General features: G+C 28.1%; 1 protein-coding gene across 2 annotated transcripts in view; it reads left to right on the top strand.

The window, feature by feature from the left end:
* Positions 1 to 941: 941 nt before the first annotated feature.
* Positions 942 to 21,132, top strand: part of LOC107436183 (troponin T) — an 81,810-nt gene continuing 61,619 nt past the window's right edge. Inside the window, exons 1-2 of one of the 2 annotated variants that reach the window (XM_071187413.2) lie at positions 942 to 1,061; positions 8,870 to 8,907. Coding sequence is in view for 1 of the 2 variants with exons in the window: in XM_087155473.1 (XP_087011599.1) it covers positions 8,879 to 8,907 (29 nt within the window). In the remaining variant the exon portion in view is untranslated. The remainder of the gene's footprint in view (positions 1,062 to 8,869; positions 8,908 to 21,132) is intronic. The other variant, XM_087155473.1, reaches the window with a different exon arrangement.

Genomic DNA, 21,132 nt, shown 5'->3' with positions numbered 1-21,132 from the left:
AAGTGCATTTGTAAATTTTAACTTTTTTCCTAAAAACAAGCATTCTGGTTTCAGCTACTTTATAAAATGAAATGCTCTCAGAACGTGATTTTAATTATATTTACTAATTAAGTAATAGATGCCAGAAAAGCGCATAATATTTTGAAATAAAATTTATAACTAAGAAAAAAGAATTAATACAAGTTACAAAAACTTTTATAAATATTCATTTTTAACTACTGTCCTTGCCTAAATTATTAGACGCACTATAAGATTCTTTGCAAAATCTTAATTATCAGGTAATACTATACAGCTTAATTATTTTTACGGGACTGAACCGGTTTGCACTTGTTTACGTTCGTGTATCAGTTGATTAAATTAGGCGATATATAATATAAATCCGACGAATGGATAAACTAGACGACATATTATCTAAATATAGAATATTCATTACATCAGATATTATATTATTATATTGTAATAATTAGATCAAATTATGAGACTCACTGAAGTTTTTTAATAATTACATGTTTTCCACGAGTTTATAAGCAATACTTTTATATTTAAGCATATATGTATTCGGGAGATTTTTATATACTTCCTATTTGTATTTATTTTGAACGAATTGTATTACAATGTTAACCAACTGATACACGAATAAGTGCAAACTGGCAATGTCAAAAGAATAAAGCTGTATAGTATCACCTGGTAATTAAGATTTTACATAGAATCTTATGTTTCGCCTACTAATTTGGCCTGGAAATGTATGTTGAATTTTTAGTTTTAAATTTTGCTAATCAAACAAATGTGATAATATGTTAAAAACTTATCGGCTAATGTTGAAAAATGAAATGAAAATGTAGTTTTTCCGAAATGCAAACACTTTATAAAATGATTTTAATAGAGAAAAAAGATTTGAAAGTGATGATAAATTTAAAAGAGCAGTCACTTCCTTTCTTGGGAGTCAGTGAAATGAAATAAATAAAAGGGGTGGTTAAATATAACTTCTCTTTCCTCCTCAACGGTCAGTCTTTCTAGAGACTTCAACTGCTGGGTCAAAGTTTTCCCTTCCTTCTTACACGGTATGTACCTTCATATTTATTTAATCATTTCAATGCCTATTTCTTAAAAATGTTTATTTAAATGTTTGCTTCTTTTGTTAAAGCAAAGTCTTGTTAAAATTTCAAAGCAGTAATCTGAAATTAAAATTTGCTAAGATTACAAAAAAAGTGGCTCGCTTATTTTTCAAAAAACTTTTTTTTTTATTGTGTTTCCAAGTAATAAGATCAAATAAAAGGAAAACGATACTAAACATTTGGGTATGTTGAACATTTTGCTTAAAAATCCCAGAGGATATTAGACTACATCCGTGATTAAATATCATTTTTTGAAGATCTTGTATTTTCCATCTTTAATATTCTTTATTTTTCAAGCATTTTTTTACTGCACAGAATGTTTAACACTAGATTGCCCAAGGAAGTAATTTTGACTGCTTTTTCATTTACAAAAAATGTACAAACAATAATGCATAAATTATTTTTTTCCAAGTGAAGTAATTTTTTTTATTATTAATATTTACTTATAACTTGCTACATAACTGTAAAAAATATAAAAAATAATAAAAACTAATTAAGCAAATTTCTTTATACATTAGTTATTCTTTCACAATGCAGTCATTTTGACTGCTTTTGGGAAATATAGGTATATACTAAGTTAGTCTAGTGTTAATAATTTCTGTTCGCTTTTATTCTCCGTATCTTTTACTAATTATGCACAATTTTCTTATATAGAGTTCTATACAAATTCCAATTAAAACAGTTTTTCCATCCCTAAAAAATAATTGAGGCAAAATTTTACAGTAGCTGTACACTACTAGTTCTTTAAATAACACGGAGAAAATTGGAGTTTTGGTGCAGGGACTAATATTTTAAGGGTTAAATTATTTTTTTCTCGTATCTAATCTACCAGAGTATGAGCCGAAGCACGACATGCATATCGGGACACAAAACAAGAATTTTGCTTTGACATATTAGGTGGCAAATATTTGTAAAACAGAAAAAAAAGATAATTTACACACACGCCTATTTACTTAAGGTAAGAGAAGGTTGCACGAAATAGTGACTCCATTTAATTAAATTATAATAGGACAAAAGTTGGGAGCCTAACACCGACTAACATCAAACCGAGTGTACTTTTTCATTTCATAACGTTTGAGCTAATTTTTGTAAAAATTGTAATCTGCATCATAGTTCATGCATAATCACAAAACTATTACAGATATTCCAAGAATATAAGCATTAGTGTTTCTGATATAAAACATGACATATAAGTTAAGTTAGAGATAAAAAGAATTTTTTTTCTATAATATACAGTATTTCTGAAAATATTTATGATATGCGCAATAATAATAATCTAATAAAAATCAAATCGTAATTTTTTTACTATAATAAATATTAAAAAGATGACCGTTGCACAGTAGTCATAAAAATAAATGCTTCACCCATTTTCGGCCAAACGTCCGTAAATGCACCACTTAAATAAATATTTTTTATTAACACTGCGACGCATATTTTTCACTAATTTTATTTTTCTGCTACTGTTAAGGGTTCTGAAGAGATCTTTAAAATATTAGTAATTCAATTATAGTAAGCACTTTCTGTTGACAAATTTTTTAACAACGCTAGTGTCTTAATTTGAGACGATTATTGACAAATTTGACTTTTTGAAAATGTATAATTTATCCATTTGAGATTAATCATATGTTTTTATGACGGATAAAAGTTGAATAAAATAAAAAACAAACTTTATATGTATAAAAAACTAATGTTAAACTAAATGGTTTGTCCATTCATTTGAACAATGGTGCTACCATTTTATTTCTTAAATAAAATATTATTTACGTAACTTTTTTTTGTGTTTTAATGAATGCATTTCAATGAAAATTATTCGATAATTTCTATGCTTGGCCTAAAATGCGCTAAAATGTCAATGTTTACAAAAAGAAATTTCTTATCTTTCATTTACCTTTCTTTTTCAAAATAGATTTAATGTCAATGTTCAAAATATTTCTTGTACATAACCAATGTATTTCAAAATTAAAATCCATTCGAGATAGAGTGATGTTTCGAAAAGTGTAAAAGAAGAGGAAACGAGAAAGAATATTTCTTAAAATCTCTACTTGACCCTTCAAGTCTTGCACCATCCTCACACGCAGCTGTGGGGGTTATCCAAAACTGATCGAGAATGTCACGAGGATAATGGATAATCTCATCCTGATAAACTCTGACTATAATTAAGTTAAAATTTAATACACTGTGAAAATTTTGAAGTAAATTTTGTTTACAAATTATTTTTTTCCAAACAAAAGGGCACATTTTGGTTGTTCATGATCTTGACACAGCCAAAACAATTGTGTTTACAAGTAAAAAGAAATTTTTAAATTGGACGGTTGCTTTATAAAATATGGCAGTAATATATATAAATTATATATATGTATTATATTTTTCGAAGAAGCAATTTAGTTTTTGGATGCATGCTTAAAAAAGTAACTTACGAAACCTCGTTAGCAAAAAATAGAGTAAAGTTTTGTTTTTTTTATCCTTAAAATAATTTTTTTTCACGTATTTAAGAATTTTTTGATATTTTTATGAAATATAACTGCAACTTAAAGCCTTTTTCTTGAACGTGAACTATAGGATTATTTTACGCAAAGTTTGAAACGCTTCACAAAAAATTTATTATTTAGGACAATCTTAAAAATGAATGAAAAATGTTTTTCTAGTGTTAATTTTAAATAGAAAAGTGTATTGCATAAGAAGTGAGTGCAACTATCAAAAGAATTAAGCGTCTGTTATTTTGAGAGGTGATTAAAGTGTTACACGTTTGTTGGCAAACACATGTATGATGCAATACTGGTGACTGTAATATGAACACCCAAATAACTATACATTGCAGCATAGTTTTTTGAATGGAATGGTAAAAAACATTTCAAAAATACCTTTTGTCGTAATAACCAACCTAAGATTGAAGAAATATAAAAAATAAGTGAAGTCCTCTAAGTTAGTCTTTACATAGTTAGTCATTTGTTTGTATATAAGCTTTTTATGCAAGTTGAAAGAAAGGAAAAAAACGGACTATTTTAAATGAAAAGAATGTTCACTTAATGGTTCCAAATAAGATATGCTAATTAATTAGTGTGGGTACAAAAACGCACTTTCTCTCAACGGACTCCAAAGATATAGTTGTAGCGCTCTTTAATCTAAAATTTACTTTTTTCCTTAGATCTCATATAAATGAATTTTTGCATAAGATTTAAAGATGATTCTATGCAAAAAAAAAATTTCAAGTAAATATTTATTACTTTTATTATTATAGTCATTAATTAGAATAAATTATGAACTGTAAGATATAAAGTTCTTCGCGTCATTTTAAAGAATGCAATTTTACACGGAATACACAATTTGAGTGACTTCGATCGAATAGTTCCTGAGAAAATCACTTTTAATCAATTCAATCAATCGATTACCTACCACGAATGGTAGGTATTACATATGTTGAAAATGATATATGAGTAAAAGGACGCAGTGATCAAAACCAAAGTTATTGGACAAATGTTTTAAAAAAGTTGTTTCGACTGTTGAAACAAAAATGAAATAATTTCCTTCGTGCGTTTGGTGTACAGTGGGGCATGAAGTGTGTGCACAAAAAGGTTAGTTCCCATTTCCTAATAAGAAGCATTGCAAAAGTTTTATTTTGGGTCATGAAGTTTGCCAACTTGAATTTATTGAGAAGTATAAATCTTTCAACACAACAGATTTAGGAAATTATCACAGCACCTGAAGATTCCTTTTAGATTTAAAAAATAAATCTAAAATATTATTCAGAGGAGAAACAGAAAAATCATTTCTAAACTTACTGAACTATCAATCTATGGATAAATAAAGAAAAGAAAATTCATGACTTTCAAAAATTTAAAATAATATTCCTTAACTAACTGAAATTTTGAAAAATAAGTAATTTGAAAAGCAGGAATTCTGAATTTCTGAAAACTTGCTTATCTATTGTCACATTTCACTTAAAAGGACAATTTTAGTTCAAATAAGAACAAAATCTACCTTAATTGTATACATATTAGTCTCTGGCCAAATTATTAGACGCACTATAAGATTCTCTTAATTATCAGGTCATACTACACAGCTTTATTGTGTTTGCACTTGTTTACATTCGTGTATTAATTGGTTAAATTAGACGATATATTATATAAATATAGAATATTATATTATATTAGTATATTATAATAATTAGACCAAATTATTAGACTCGCTGTAGTGTTTTAATAATGACATGTTTTGCACGAGCATGTATGCAATAATTTTATATATAAACATATATGTAATGGGTTTTTTATATACTTCCCATTTGTATTAATTTTTAACGTCTTGCATTACAATGTTAACCGGACGTAATTAAATGCAAATGCCACTTAAAAACAATAAAGCTGTTTAGATAACTAAGATTTTACACATCTAATAATTTGACTGTTGATTAAGCCGCATTTTTAGAGAATGCAAATTATAAAGACTCTGCTGCATTCTTTTTCATGCTGAAAAAATTGGCACAGAAGAGAACACATCTCTTTTTACACTATAATCAAGATGACGTCAATAGAAGCTTTTAATATACTCTGGCATATTGACAAGCAAAGTATTCATTCCTATGTATTACGTTAAATTGTATGAGATCAATTGAATAGAGTTTGAAGAGGTCTTTAAAAACATTTTGTACACCGTTTGTCAGCCATTGTTTCTTACTTATTTATTTAAGTTAAAATCGCTAGAATCGAAAATTAACAATAGAACTAATAGCTGTGAAAGTTAAAAAGTATCATTGAAAATTATATTTCTTAGTCGTGAAACTCTTCTAAACAATTGGACCTGATTTCATTTGATTCAACGTAAAAATTACGTTGGATCTTATACTTGTATAGCATTGTAAATAAGTTCAGATAAGTTATAAGTTATAAAATACATAGGCTTGTATACTTCGCTCACTTGTATAGCATTGTAAAAGGTAAGAAGTACAATAGTGAACTTTTTAGGCATAAAACTTTAATAACTTTTGAACAAATAGTCTTGTATACATCGATTTCATTCAAATAAAGATAAAAATTACACAGAAAATCATTTGTCTAGATAGCTATTTCAGGCAAGGAAATAATCAAAAATTGTATAGTTCAAATATCCCTTTTAATTTTTGAGCAATTAGATTTTGGAGTCATTAGATTGAACAGAAAAGGGGAACTTGTTTATTTTTTTTAAATGGCGGGGACTTGGGGTTTGTCCCATTGGCCACAGAAATGCCAGAACTGCTACTCTCTTCTCGTTACCCAATGGGCACCTGTGGCGAAACCACGGTGGTGGAGCAGCGTCGCCCACGCCACACAACCACAAACCCGTTTATAGCTCGGGTCACATTCACACAAAGAGGAAAGGACATAGAACACCGAGAGAGAAAGAAACATTCATGCTCTGAGCAGGATTCGAACTCAGGGCCAATGCCTCCGCAGTCAAACACGCTAACCACTCGGCCACCTGGTCGGCGAAAAAAGGAACTAAATAGCAATAATTTTGACCCCCTCAATAAATGCTAGGGTTAACTTCCAAGGAAAAGGCAAACTTCAGAAATCACAAATGTTAATACAGCTTCTCCCCTAGTATTTCCACATTCTTATGTAAGAAATAAAGAAAATTTGCAGACTCGGTCGATTATCTCTACAACTATGAGACTGATTTTAATGAAATTTGATACAATACAAAACAAATAACGTACATTGATACAATACAAAACAAATAATCATTCAACAATTGTAATACACACGCATGTTCGTGCATAGTACTTATTGGATTTGGAAGGTATGAAATTGCCACAAGACTATTCTGCCACAGGAAATGATGTATTTCAAGTATGGTATCACGCTACAAGGTCTGTAAGAGGGGACCCTATTAACCCATTTTTGTTGTTGTTTATTGTGCAACTGCTGTTTCTTACCTTCCGACTCCAACCAATGTTACGCACTCTTCTGTATAACAGTTGCTGAATAATTACTTGTTTTGTATTTTATCAATGTATGCACAGATCAAATGTTTTTAAAATCGGTTCTAGAGATTTCTTACTCCAGTGTACTTTGGATTTGACCTATAGTTGTCAGAGGAAGTAATTCAAACTACATAGTCGGAATTTCTGATGAAATCAATGTTCTTGCTTTACGGATCTTATATTAGCTAATTAACGCGGGATGTATTTCCTCATTTTCAACGAATTTCTGGCTTCTTTTAGTCGCTATCTGCCAAATCATTAAAATAAATAATTTTTTGTATTTATTTATAAAATACTTATTTATTTAAAAACATTTATGAAAATGATGACTGATAATTTATTATTGTTTAATTATTTAACTAAAAAGAGCCTGAAATTTTTTGGAATATTTAACGTCTAAAATTACAATGACTAATTCGAAAATTCTAGCCAAATTGGTTACGGAGATTTTGAAACATAAAAGTTTTTTTTGAATAAAACTAAGAATGAAGCAGGTACAAAGGAACTTTGAAAATATGTAGATAATGTATATTTTGTATCGTAACTATCGCCTGCATTTATTGATTAGCAAATTTTAGGTGGCCTCATTAAATCATTAAATGCCTTCAATTTCGATTCATTGAAAAAATCTGTTTTATACATTTAACTGTCCTTTGAATTGATCAGTATTTTAGAAATAATGTTTCATTTAGTAAATTAAGTAAATTAAGTCTCACGCGAATATTTCAAATAAATTCGAATTGGAAAAAGTACTTATACTGGTAAATATTTCGAATAGTCGTGCATAACTGGTTTTCACGGTGTTTTCATTAACTGCGAGTTTCTTAGTGAATTATTTGCAGTGTATCATATTTAGGGACTCTATAGGTATAAGCCTAAGTTTTTAAACCAAATTGCTCCTTAGTATTGTTTCCACGTAAGTAGTTTTCATGTCACTACTTCTAGATAACAGCACACAGATGCAATCGTTGTCACCAGAAACACTCTCCTGAACAATTTTATAATGGGGCCTAAGATTTTATGTACAAGTTTTTACCTCTACTTTTAACGTTAATTAAGTTTTTAAAAAAAACGTTTCTACGCAAAAAAAATGTTCGAATCAGATTGGTACAAATCCTTCTCGGGCCCGTTAACGTACACAATGAGAATGTTTCTGTGGCCGAGCGTTAAGATCTAAGTCTGATGCTCAGAAAAATCGGTGCTTTAAAGAGCAAATTCGTAAAAAGTGCTTTAGAATAAAAAACAATTTCATGTAAACATGAATTAAAACTTTTTCAATATCACCTACTATTTAACCAAGCCAATTTTTAATTGAAAATCATTTTGAACATTGATGAAGTTCTTCCGTTAAGTTTGTCTTCTAAAAGTGGCGAAGTAGTGACTACATTTCAAAAGTAGTTTGCAGTCGTATATTTAAAAAAAAGACAATTGTAATAAAGAAGCTGTAGTTAACTACAAAGAAAATGTAATATTCCTCCAGAATTTGAATAATGATACGCAAAAGGTGTGTGAAAACAAATATCAAGAAATGAATGCTGCCACCATTTAGGACAAACACTTGAAACCGAGCAGACAAATTCTATTCCAGAATCTAGCACTGCCACGATAACTTAATTTGTACACATTGTATAAACTTTATTTTATTGGTAGTAAAAAAATAATTGATAAACGCTTGAAATAATATACAGTTTATATTCGTGTTCATAAATGTTATATTTTTGGAAAAATATGTCACTATTATTTATTAGTTGGAAACATAATCAATTGAGTCATTAATCAAATCTATTTTTTACAGGACAGGAATATGGCTGACGACGAAGATCATGACGTTAAGTAAGCGTTTGTTACTTGAAATTCATTAACTAAAATTATAATATAATTTACTATCTTGATATGTATCGTATATTTTAAATGTATACCATTATCACCAGAAATATTTAAATTCATGAAAAAAATTATTAATATTAGCAAGTTCAAGCTTAAGTGTAAGAATGATTCAGACAATACAAAGAGCCCTATCAGCAAAATAACGTGGGCCCTAATTGGACCAATAGTCATGAATCTTTGCTCAGTAAAGACTCAAAGGGCCTTTGCAATATTGGCCCTATATAGAATTTTTCGAATCACCCGATATTTTACAGCCATTTTACAGCCAATATTAGTCCTATATAGAATTTTCAAATTCTACCGATATTTCGTATACATAATGTAGGTTCAATTTTGGCCAATGTAGGCCCTATATAGGTCAATCTGAAACCAATATTAAAAAATCAAGGTATCCCAATATTGGTCCCTCGGTGCGTATTCTTATTGGACCCATATTGAGCCCATTTTGAGCCCGACTGAGATAAATTTATTGCTAGAGAGAGTATTAGGAGAATTGAAAATTACTTAATAGTAAATTAACTTTTATTTCAAGTCATGACCTTAATCGATAGATTACAGCAATATCAAAAGAAAGAAAAAAAATCATTTTAAAAACAATATTTTTATTTTATAATATGAATTCATAAAACTATAGAACAGAACTGAATCTGTTATAAGATGACTGGTATCTCATTTAAATAGTCCACAATTTTAATTTTAGATTGCAACTGTATACATATCCATAAAGAATACTTCGAGGCACAGTTTTATAAATCTTCCTCAGTGTCTAAACACTGAATGACCATGCAATTAAACCAATTGAGACAGAGGTGGAGCGAGATAAAAAAAAAGATATAAGAAGGGAATATGGCGGCAACCTCACGCTGCAACATACTTCCAAATTTTACAAAACGGTTGGATACTAGAAAGTTTATTAACTAAATAATTAGAATTTTGCAAAATATCGAATGACTCTCAGAAATTAAGTTTGGCAGATAAAGAGAAGTCTAATTATGAATAGAATCTAATTAGAATTATTCTAATTATGAATAGAATCTAATTAGAATTATTTTAATTATGAATAGAATCAAATTAGAATTATTCTAATTATGAATAGAATTCTAATTATGTAGAGCTTTGAATGATCGATTTATGTCTGACATATCTTTTATGTCGAAATTTAAAGGTACCTTTAGTTTATCCACCCAGGTCAAAATTTTTGATGGTTTCCCATTGATGAACCAACATAATTTTGATGGTAACAATCAATAATTCTATCATGAATCATTATATTTTTTGATGGTAGCCAACATAAATAATCATCACCTCAATGTAGGAATTCGGACTGATTTATGATGGTCCAAGATAAAAATAGCAACTTGTTTAGATGATTTGTTCATGCTGAGCCATCGCAAATTTCCACGATAGTATCTTAGAAATCAAATGTTTGAATGATCATGAATAACCACCATCCCAATGCAGGAATTCAGACTGATTTATGATGTTCAAACATAAAAAACCCAAATTGTTCAGATGGTATATTCCTGAGAACTAACAACAAACCATCACGGAAATGTATAGTTGGAACCATCATGAACCATCACGGATCCTCACGGATTGTTGGTTCATGAGAGTCAAACTTCTCTTGATACTTAAATATCATAGCATTAAAGTAGCATTTTCCATCATGGAATGATAGAAGTTTGTTGGCATATGAAAAACCATGATCACGTAATGGAAAATGTTGGATGATAGTGACCATCAAATGATGTTGAACCATGAGGAAATGCACTGAAACCAAGGTAAACCATCAAAATTGTCTGATGGGACAATCAAGAATTTTGACTTGGGCAATATACGCAAAATCATATTAACACAAAATTTGATTTAAAAAAACCCAGCAATATAGCTGCAAGGAAATATATTCTAATTTGTTTTTAAAATATAGGAAATGTTATATTTTAGTTTAATATACTATTTTATTAATTATTTTAATATATATTTTATGAATTTGAAATCAGTGAACTTGTTCTACACACTAATAAATTTCTGTAAAACTACTGTAAATTTTTACGACCAGCTTCCTTCTTTGCAAAACAAAGTTCAGTTCCCGAAATTGCAATGACCTTATCAAAATGAAGAGAGTTTATTTTTAATAGATGCCTTTATTCAGTAGAATTTATCACCTCAAATCAGGTGTGTACACCCGTTTCTATAGTGACTTCATAATCAGGCTTCGAACACAGAAGTCCTGGCTACGATCCTAGTAGAGGCCGAAGGACGTCTCTCTTCCTCGACATTCTCACACATGGCAACATTGCCTTACTTCGCCTTATTCCACGGTTCATCCAGATTAGATAAACAAATTTACTACGTCTCAAACAATATCAAGCTTCGATCTGAAGATAAATTTAACAAGTAAAATGTTAATTTGCAGTCAATGGCCTCATATTTTTCGAGAAAAAAATTACGGGCACACCTATATTTTTATGGTTATGATAGCTTTACTGGCATGAATATATTTTTAAGGTTAGTGATTGGTACACTTTTTGCCATTCACTAATAGTAATCTAGCTTTGAAAGTTTTTAGAGTAATTGTGGAACATGAATTAACATTTAACTTACATGCATGCACTTCGGTAAACTTTCTTTTCTTCTAAAACAATTAACTTCTTTGTTACATAACCGAATAATATTCTTTAATTTAAATAATTTTTAATAAGGATTCTAATTTATTAAAATATTTAAATTTTTGTTCTCCTTCTTCCGCTCCTAATATCTATAATATCATATTTGGAACATGATATAATGGTTTAAAAAAGTTCTCAAGTTTCGAGAAAAATTTTAGAGTATATTTATAATTCTTATTATAATTTTTTGCTATTATAATTTTTTATTATTATAATTTTAGAATACATTTATAATAACAGCATTTCTTAGAGTACATTTGTAATAACTCATGATATAAATTAATATAAATTATTGCGAAAGATTTTTATAAATACTTAGAAAACTATTTTTTTCACCTCAAAAGGGTCAATTTTGGACTTTCATTCTGTTAACAGAGTCAATGTAATACACACATATATTCCTTTGAAATAGTTTCTAGATATTTATAAATAAAACTAATAATATAAATTTTAATACTAGCTTGCCCAAGAATGTCATTTTGAATGCTTTTTAAATTTAATTAGAAAAACAATGATGCATATAATGACACAATTTCCTTGAATTTTGTGACTCTTTGTACAATATATAATTTTTTTAATTGTTAATGTTTACTAATAACTTGTTATACAACTGTAAATAATGTAAAAAATTTTAAAAATTAATTTTCAACAAATTTTATTGCACAGTAGTTATTCTTTCACAATGCAGTCATTTTGACTGTTTTTGGGCAATATAGGTATATACTAAGTCTCAGTCTTTCTAGTGTTAAATAGGATGGTTATTGAATATCATCCTTAAGAAATGACTGAAATAGATAAGTTATATTATTGTTTAAAAGATTTTTAGAAAAAGCAATTTAGGGTTTTGATACATGTTCATAAATGCAACGCTAATATTTTAACAAAAAATAAAATAAAGTGAGTACTTTAAAGTTATATAACCATTAGTAACATAGTTTTTCAAGTATTTAAGTACTTTCTTATGTTATTATAAAATATTTCTAATGCAAAATGCCATTTTCTTTCAAGTGAAATATAGGATTGTCCAAAAATGTAACACGTGCAACACTGATCGTTTTTGTTCATAAATTTATTTTTAAAGATAATCTAGTGTTCAATAATTCAATAGAAAAAATTATTCCAGGGTTAATTTTATTAAGATAGAAACGAATGTTGGATAAAGCAATGATTATTTTGTGCATCTAACATAAATATCGATAGAATTTAGAATTTGCTGTGCTACTCACGTTGTTGTTTATACCTTTTGAGACGTTTCTTACGTTTTAAAGCCAGATAATTGTTTCATAAAATAATTGAAAAATTCTTTAATATATATTTGCAAAGAATCTACAGATAATATTCGCAAATGATGTCACACCGACGTCAAAATAAACAGAAAAGCATTTTAAAAACTTGCGGATGTTTATGTATGTGACGTAACTCAAACCATAAAACAGATACAAGTTCTAGTTTGAAATAGATTTTCTTGTTTACTTTTTTCTCACCTTCTATGGTTCTATTTTAGAAAACATTATATTCGACTCAAAACAATAAATGAGTTTAATCTGAAGATAGAGCCATTGGATTCTTTCCAATTTATATTTTAAATCAAAATTAGTACTTTCTCCAAAAGTTGCAAGCGCCAGGTTTTTCTTCCTTTCCTGCTTCTTCTTTTCTTTGCAATTTTATCCTTAACGACTTTTGGCAGAGATTTTAAATAATTTTTATTTTCTTACAGGCCTCCGTGAAAATTCGTTTCATTTTTTATAATTACTTATTCATATCTACCTCACGTATCTAAGTATAGCTTTTCATTAAAAGAAGCATATTCCTTTTCATCTAAATATTGACGAAAATTCGTTTCATGAAATTAAAAAAAAAAAAATTAAAAAATGCTTGGAGAAAAAAACACAAGATCAAGATATCGGGGCAAACTCGTCTTCGCATCTTTCAAACGAGGAAACTGTCTTTTAAATATAGAAATTATCAAAATACAGTCGGATCTCTATTTAACGAAGTCGCTAAATCCCGATAATAAGTTCGTTATGTGAAAAATTCGTTAAATAGAAAATCACCGTTTAAAACACTTAAACAACACAAAACAGATTTTAAATTCATAAACTCTAGGTATAATTAAAATAGTAATTGATGCACCTTTATCTTGTGAACTAGTATCTACTATTTATTTAATAAATCTTAACCACAAAAGAAATTTGCATGGAAGGCAAGAAGAGAGCAAAACACTATCCAGTGTTATACTATCATGCTACATACACTTTCAACTGAAAAAAAATGCTAAATTTATGTATAAAATTATAGCTGCATTTATTATAAAAGTAATTTTAAACATACAATACCAAATGCGTTTATAAGTTTAATTACTACTGATGAAATCTGTTAATTTGTACTGAGTTTTTCGTTTGAAATTCCAAACAAGAAGGGAAAGGGATTTTACTGCTTTCTCTAAAATAACTGTTAGAGAAAGCAGTAAATCATTACGTAAAGCAGTGACTTCAAAAATTAATTCAAGGCCATTTCCCCCATAAAATGCGTTAACAAGTTTGAAATGTTCTGAAATATTTTGGAAAATAGGGAAAGTGAATCTCAATGAAAAGTTCGTTAAATCGGAAATTCACTTCGATATTTGGAAGTTATTTTACGAAGAAATTTCCAAAATGTTCTTTGTTCCTCGAAAAAATTCGCAAAATAGATAAATTTGCAAAATATAGAAATTCGTAAAATGGAAGTTCGTTAAATAAAAGTCAGACTGTATTTCTGTTGACGATCACATGAAACCAAGCTTCAAATGAAAGTTCTAGACTAAAACTAGTAAAAAATGGCTAGTCAACTTTTAAAAAAAACGTATTTTCATATGTATCATTACGTAAACAATTTATTTTATACATAAAGAAATTATAAATATGTCTTATTATTTATTAACCCAGATGTAGAATTGCAATAGATGGGGAAAAATCCGGTTTATTTCCGAGATCAACCCTAGTGTAAGTTTTGAAAATGATGGGTCTCCAAGTTGGCATTTAAATCAATGCAAAAATAGCAGAGAATTATAGTTATTAAGTTTATATTTTTTGTAGATTTTTTTCACTTTTTGTAGATTTTATCAATGCGAAAATGGCAGAGAATTATAGTTAATAATTTTTTTATGGATTTCTTCACTTTTTGTTTAAATTTTTATAGTTTATTTTTAAAAATATCATTTAAAGCTTCAGGTAATTTTTTTAATATTTCAAGCTAACAATTTATAAAACTACGAAATTCTCTTCTTTTTATTCTAATAAATTATATTTTTAAGTGAAATTTTTTCAAATGTTTCATTTTAAAGTGTGTTTAAAGTTAAAAATAATAAATATAAAAAGAACTTGTAAAATTATTTAAGCGAATAATAATAAGTTAAATAAGCATGTGACAACTCTCAAGCTCTTTGACTGGATAATATTACTCAGAATTAACCTTAAGTTCTAAATAAATGTGTTACGCAGTCTAACCATGATAAATTGACTAAAGTTAACTAAAAATTGATTAAAGTAAGTACTTTAAACTATTTATCCAATGCAAATATTCAAGTATTTTCTCATTTTTTTTATGCCCTACACATGAAATACATTGGATTGTCCAAATTATGCAACGTAGGAGACGGTGAATTTTTTCACATAAATTTATTGTTTGGAATAAATTGATGTCCAAAAATTTGAAAATTATTAAGCGTTAATATTTTTAAACAGAAAAGTATAGTGATTAATTAGCTCATATATCATAAATATGAATTCAAAATTATCCGTTGTTCCCACCTTTTTAGAAGTTTTTGATATAATGCTGTCACGCACTATGTTGCATTCGTAATGGTTCGTTTGCTAATTAATTAGTACAAAAGATATTTTTAATTACGAAATCAGACACAATAATTTACTTTCTCTAAATAAGCGAATTTGAATTCAATCCCATGCAGCATGAAAAAGGCAAATAAACGTTAAAAATATGTTAGTTCGTTTTGAGGTTTGGGATTTAACGTTAAAATTACGTCCATTTTAAGTCATGATTTTCACCCTTGGTTCATTCGTTAAAATGTTTGCGTTAAAATAACGGTATTTTAACTTTATCAATTTTTCCTTTAAATATTTCGTTAAAAAAACGTATTAAAAATACGATATTTTAAGGTGCACTTTTTACCTTTCGGCAGTTTTTTAAAGTCGATTTACTAACTGAAAATTGGTGTTTTGTTGCATAGTTAAATTTTTTAGGATTATAAACGTAAATTTAATGGTAAAAATGCTTCAAACAAAAAGGCAGAACCTGTGAGAGACCAATAAAGTTTCTTTTACTTCTCTCTTAAATTAGAATAAACTGAACATTGTGGATTTTTACTTTAATTTATATTTTATTTTTAAATTCTTATAATTATTTTTTTAAATTTAATCTGGATATAAATATTTCTGTGTGGATGAATCTGCTCTTTGTCAGTAACTGACAAGGGAACTATAAGTTTATAATTCTTAATAAACTAAATTAGGATGAAATTAAAGAACTTCCAAAATACTGAATGAAGTTAAAATGGCCTTAAGGCACTCAAATGATAGGCAACGCGATCTGGAATCCCGACAGTTTAAGCAGGTTGAAAGCCCCTTAATATTAATAACAATGTTTGGAACAATTAAGGAGAATAGATAGAATTTACAAGCAATAATTAAACTAACAATAAGGAGACTTTTGACCACTCTCCTGCCTAACCTAAATGGAGGACCCACACCCATATTTTAAGGATTCCAAATATATAAAAGAAATCTGTACGGAAAGCAAGAACATTATCATGCTACATACATTTTCAACTAAAAAAAGCTCAATTTATGTAAAGTTGCATTTATTACAAAAGTAATTTTAAACGTATATTACCACATGCGTTTTTAGGTTTAGTTCAGGCTACTCATAAAATCCGTTTATCTTATCTCAGTTTTTCGTTTGAAATGCCAACAAAAAGGGATTTTACTGCTTTCTCTAAAATTTAAGTGGCTTCGAAAATCAATTCAAGGTCATTTCTTCCACAAGATACGTTAACAAGTTTGAAATGTTATGAAAGATTTTGGGAAATAGGGAAAGTGGTTTTCAAAGAAAAGTTCGCTGGATAGAAAACTCACTTCGCTATTTGAAAGTTATTTTACGAAGAAATTTCCAAAACGTTCTTGGTTCCTGGAAAAAAATCGTAATATAGAGAAATTCAGAAAATGGAAGTTAGTTAAATGGAAGTCCAAGTGTATATATAGTTTAACCTCACCAATTCATTAAGATTATACTTTCGTTCCTGAGAATTCAACAATCATTAATCACATTTAAAGATATTCCTTAAAATGTCGATTTTGCACACTCTTATACTAAATAGAAAAACTCTAGAACGTGATAGTATCAAATGAAACATATTTTAATTCAAATATATTTCACTTTAATTATTGATTAAGTAATTTTAACTATAATATAAAATAATTTAATTAAAGAATTGCAAAAAAAAAATATCTTACAAAATTTGGCGTAAATATTTGAGTCAAAATAAATGAATTTCTTACAATAAGAAATCTAAATTTTTGAAAGAGGCGAGTTGATTGCGTTTAAATGAGATGAAAGAAAAAGTTGATGTGAAAACAAAGCGTATGATCATCATTCCTCATATTTACATGGAAATATACAACAATTTAATACCCATTTTCGGCCAAAGGTGAGCACCATTTCAATAAATATTTTTTTATTAACACTATTTTTGGCTAATTTTATTTTTCTGCTTTCGTCAAGGGTTCTGAAGACATCGATAAATTATTAGGAATTGGGTATAATATGAAAAAAACACAACTACTTCGATTTAGTAGGAACAACATATGACGCAATGCTAAACGAATGGAATTTAGTTGTTGTTTATTTAGTTATTGTTATTAGTAGTTGTTGTTATTTGTTTTAGTTGTTGTTGTTTATTTAGTTGTATTTAGTTTCAATAACTTTTCTTTATAATGCAATATAATCTGGCGAGCAGCTATTTAAACGATCGAACACTTCGTTTGTTTATTTGTGGCTTGAAGTTAGGCTCGCAGAAAATGCCGTTCATGGGTTAAATTTAGTAGGAACAACACAACCTGTGACGTAGGCTATATTATACCCAATTCAATTGACACTTTTTGTTGAGAACTTCAAATCGTTATTGACAAATTATTCCTTTATCACACGTTCTTATGATGTCAGTAAATAAAAAAATAATAAAACATATTTTATAAACTAAATGGTTTGTTCATTGATTTGGTGAATGGCGCCTATACGCTTCATTTCATTTCTTACATAAAATATAATTTTTCATACATGAATTTTTTTTGTGTCTTTATGAATTGTAAGTGTATTTCAATGAAAATAAAACCACATTTTTAAAAATTTCTATGCTTGGCCTAAAATGGGTTCATAAAGCTATGTTTTCATTTGGAACATATTCCAGTTAATTTGAGCTTTGTCACAGAGGCAAAGTAGATGAGTTTTTCCAACGCTTCATGTTTTTTAATATATTTAGAGCATTGCATTAACGAGGATTGATATCGTCAGTTAAGAAGTCAGGGAAAAAAAATACTTGGCATACAAAGATCTTAATTTTTTTCTTCTTATCACTCACAAAAGTGTTTCTACTCAAAGCAGCCAATTTCATTTGAGGAAAACATTTTTTTTAATGTTTAAAAGATTTTAACGGTATGTGCGCAATGCGAAAAATAAACTTAATTCAATTGATAAGGAGGACTTCAGTGGCATATCAGATCAAAATCTTCAAATTATTTGAAATACGTATATATATATATATATATATATATATATATATATATATATATATATATATATATATATATATATATATATATATTATTATTATTATTATTAAATTTATTCTGATTAATTTGACACCAAAATTTTGTCAATACCCCGAAAACTTCCGGGATTATTATTGTTTTTTACCAATCTGCAAACCTTAAATTCTCGAAATCAAAATTTGAAGCTTCTGCGCAAGGTATATTCAGTCCTATTGCAGCTAAAGCTTTAAAATTTGGTATGTATTTAAAGATAGGTTAATTTAATTGAAGTAAAAATTTTAGGAATCGAATTACATTTTGATTGTAATTTGTTTTAAAAAAATTAGTTTATAAAAATGAAGACAATTTTTTGAAGTGTAAAAAGTAAAAAAAAAAATATTTATTTTCAATATGTATCTATGAGTTTAGTTTAATCATAAGAATATACGTTTGCGCTGTTATAGCAAGTAGTTTAAAACATTTTTAATTATTTTTCTGCAATTAACTGCGGAAAAACTGGGGTTAATTTTTGAAAAAAAGTATATGTTTTCAAATTTTTTAACTTCTACAAAATAATTAATTCCGATAGATTTAAAAAAATTATGAATAGGTTTGAAAACCTTCTAGACATTAAAACATATTTAAAAAAGCTGTAATTCTATTTTTAAACTAACTGCGTCCTTTCCGAGAATGCTTAACTATTTTGCTGTTACGTAAACCTTTAAGTAATGCATTTTTTCTTGGTTATACTAAATTAACAGTAAAAAGGTCTAGTCATATAACGTAAAAATTGTTTTAAGGAATATATTTGTGTGTTTAGAAGAAGGACATTTCTGTAATCATTCTGAATAACCTAATTTTGTATTACAAATATTAAGAATCAAATTTGTGGTGTTTTTGTCAGCGTCTTGCGAGATATGTTTGTAAATAAATAAACAAAAATGCGTAGCCTCTTCAGAAAAAGAAAATTAAAAATTTATGAAAATAATTTTCAATTTTATTTTTAAAAAATACATTGTTTAGCAAAGTATCAAAAGATTTCAACCAGGATTAAGGAAAATTAATAAGGTAAAAGAAATTAATTACTTTGATGAGAGCAAAATAATTATGATATTTTTATCATTTTATTTTTAACACTGACTGTGAATCATTTTTAATTTTTTTGCATGGATTTAAGTATCTTATTAATACCTACTTTTTCTTAGTTATTTTTTTTTATAACCGTCATTGAACCGCCGACCCAATTTTGGGTTTACGACTACTAATGTTCAACTACGTAGCCTTATAATTTTGAACCCAATTCAGAAGACAAGGGAGCTCCTGGATCAAATGTTGGGAGAAATTTGCCTACGTGGAGGACTTTTTGATGGAACTAATCCGAGAACCTCCCGCTGTTAGCCAGCCTAACGGCAAAAAGGACTCTAACCCATGATCAGTCTACCACTGAGGATATTTCACGTAGGCACTGTGGTCGTTGCGAGCCGGAATTCGTACTGATCAGCCATTGCTAGGATTCGAACCCGGCTCACCTCACTGGAAGGCGAACGCTCTATCCTAAGAGTCATCGCGGCTTATTGAAAAAAATATCTATAAAGTGAATGATCTTTCTTAAATGCTTTTACATAGAAAAGTAATAAAAATATAATTTTATCTCCAGGAAAGACCACCTCTATATAGCGACATCCTCTGTATAGCAACCACCTCTTTTTACGTCCACTTTTGGGAGGAAGAAAACCTTTAGAAAGGTTTCAAGCAAACCTCCGCACCAAATGCAGAAAAGGTTAAATAAGTTAACTCGAAAAGTATCAAAATGAAAAATACTAACAAAACAAATATGAACAAAACCAATAGGTAAATTATAATGTGTTCACAATATTTTTGAGTGGCTTTTATTTAGCGAGCTCTATTTGACGATTTCTGCAAGTTACTTCCAGTTACAGTCTAACGATTCTATCAATGATTTAGTTTTAGAGATGAAAGTTAAATTAGGAAGAATAAAAGTTATTTTAGAAAAAACTACGCTTCTCAAACCAAATCTCCCATTTTTTAAAGCAAATCAATTTTTATGATATAAAACTAAATGCAAATTTATACAAAAAGCAAAATTGCTAATTTATCTAAAATAGTTCTATCATTTACACAATTATATCAGTCGGGGTCATTTTTATTGACGTTCAATTTTATTTATCGATCCTGTTTGCTTGAGGCCAACGCAAGTGGTATTTCCGCACCAATAAAATGAGACTGAAGAAAATCATATACCTTCGATATCATTTTGAAGTCAATGGAGATAACCCCTAAGAACTCCATGAACGAACATTTTATTGTGGAACAGAGAGGGCTTTTACTCTATAAAACGTTAGTAAAATGATGGTCGCATGATATATACTACTTTTAATACACATTTTATTTATTTATTTATTTTAAAAAAGGAATTTTTTATAAAAGCAAAAACGAAGATGTAACACGTAAATACACATTGAAGAAGAAATAAATATATGAATGCACAGAAAAATGTATTTTTTGCACATATTAGGAGATAAAATTGAAAAGTTCTTTTCTTAAATTATGTAAACTTTACATTAGGCTTTCTAAATTAAAAAATTTCTAAATTAAGAATGTATCTATGTAAAGCTGATGTAACAAAATTGTTGACACTAAACAAATATGTATTAATATTATCTTAAAAAATAAATAGATTT

The sequence above is a fragment of the Parasteatoda tepidariorum genome, chromosome 11 (assembly GCF_982258835.1).
Source record: "Parasteatoda tepidariorum strain Cologne lab strain chromosome 11, Ptep-v5.0, whole genome shotgun sequence".
Lineage (NCBI taxonomy): Eukaryota > Metazoa > Arthropoda > Arachnida > Araneae > Theridiidae > Parasteatoda > Parasteatoda tepidariorum.
Note: the sequence above shows the minus strand (reverse complement) of the source record. Positions and strands in the feature narration are given on the sequence as shown.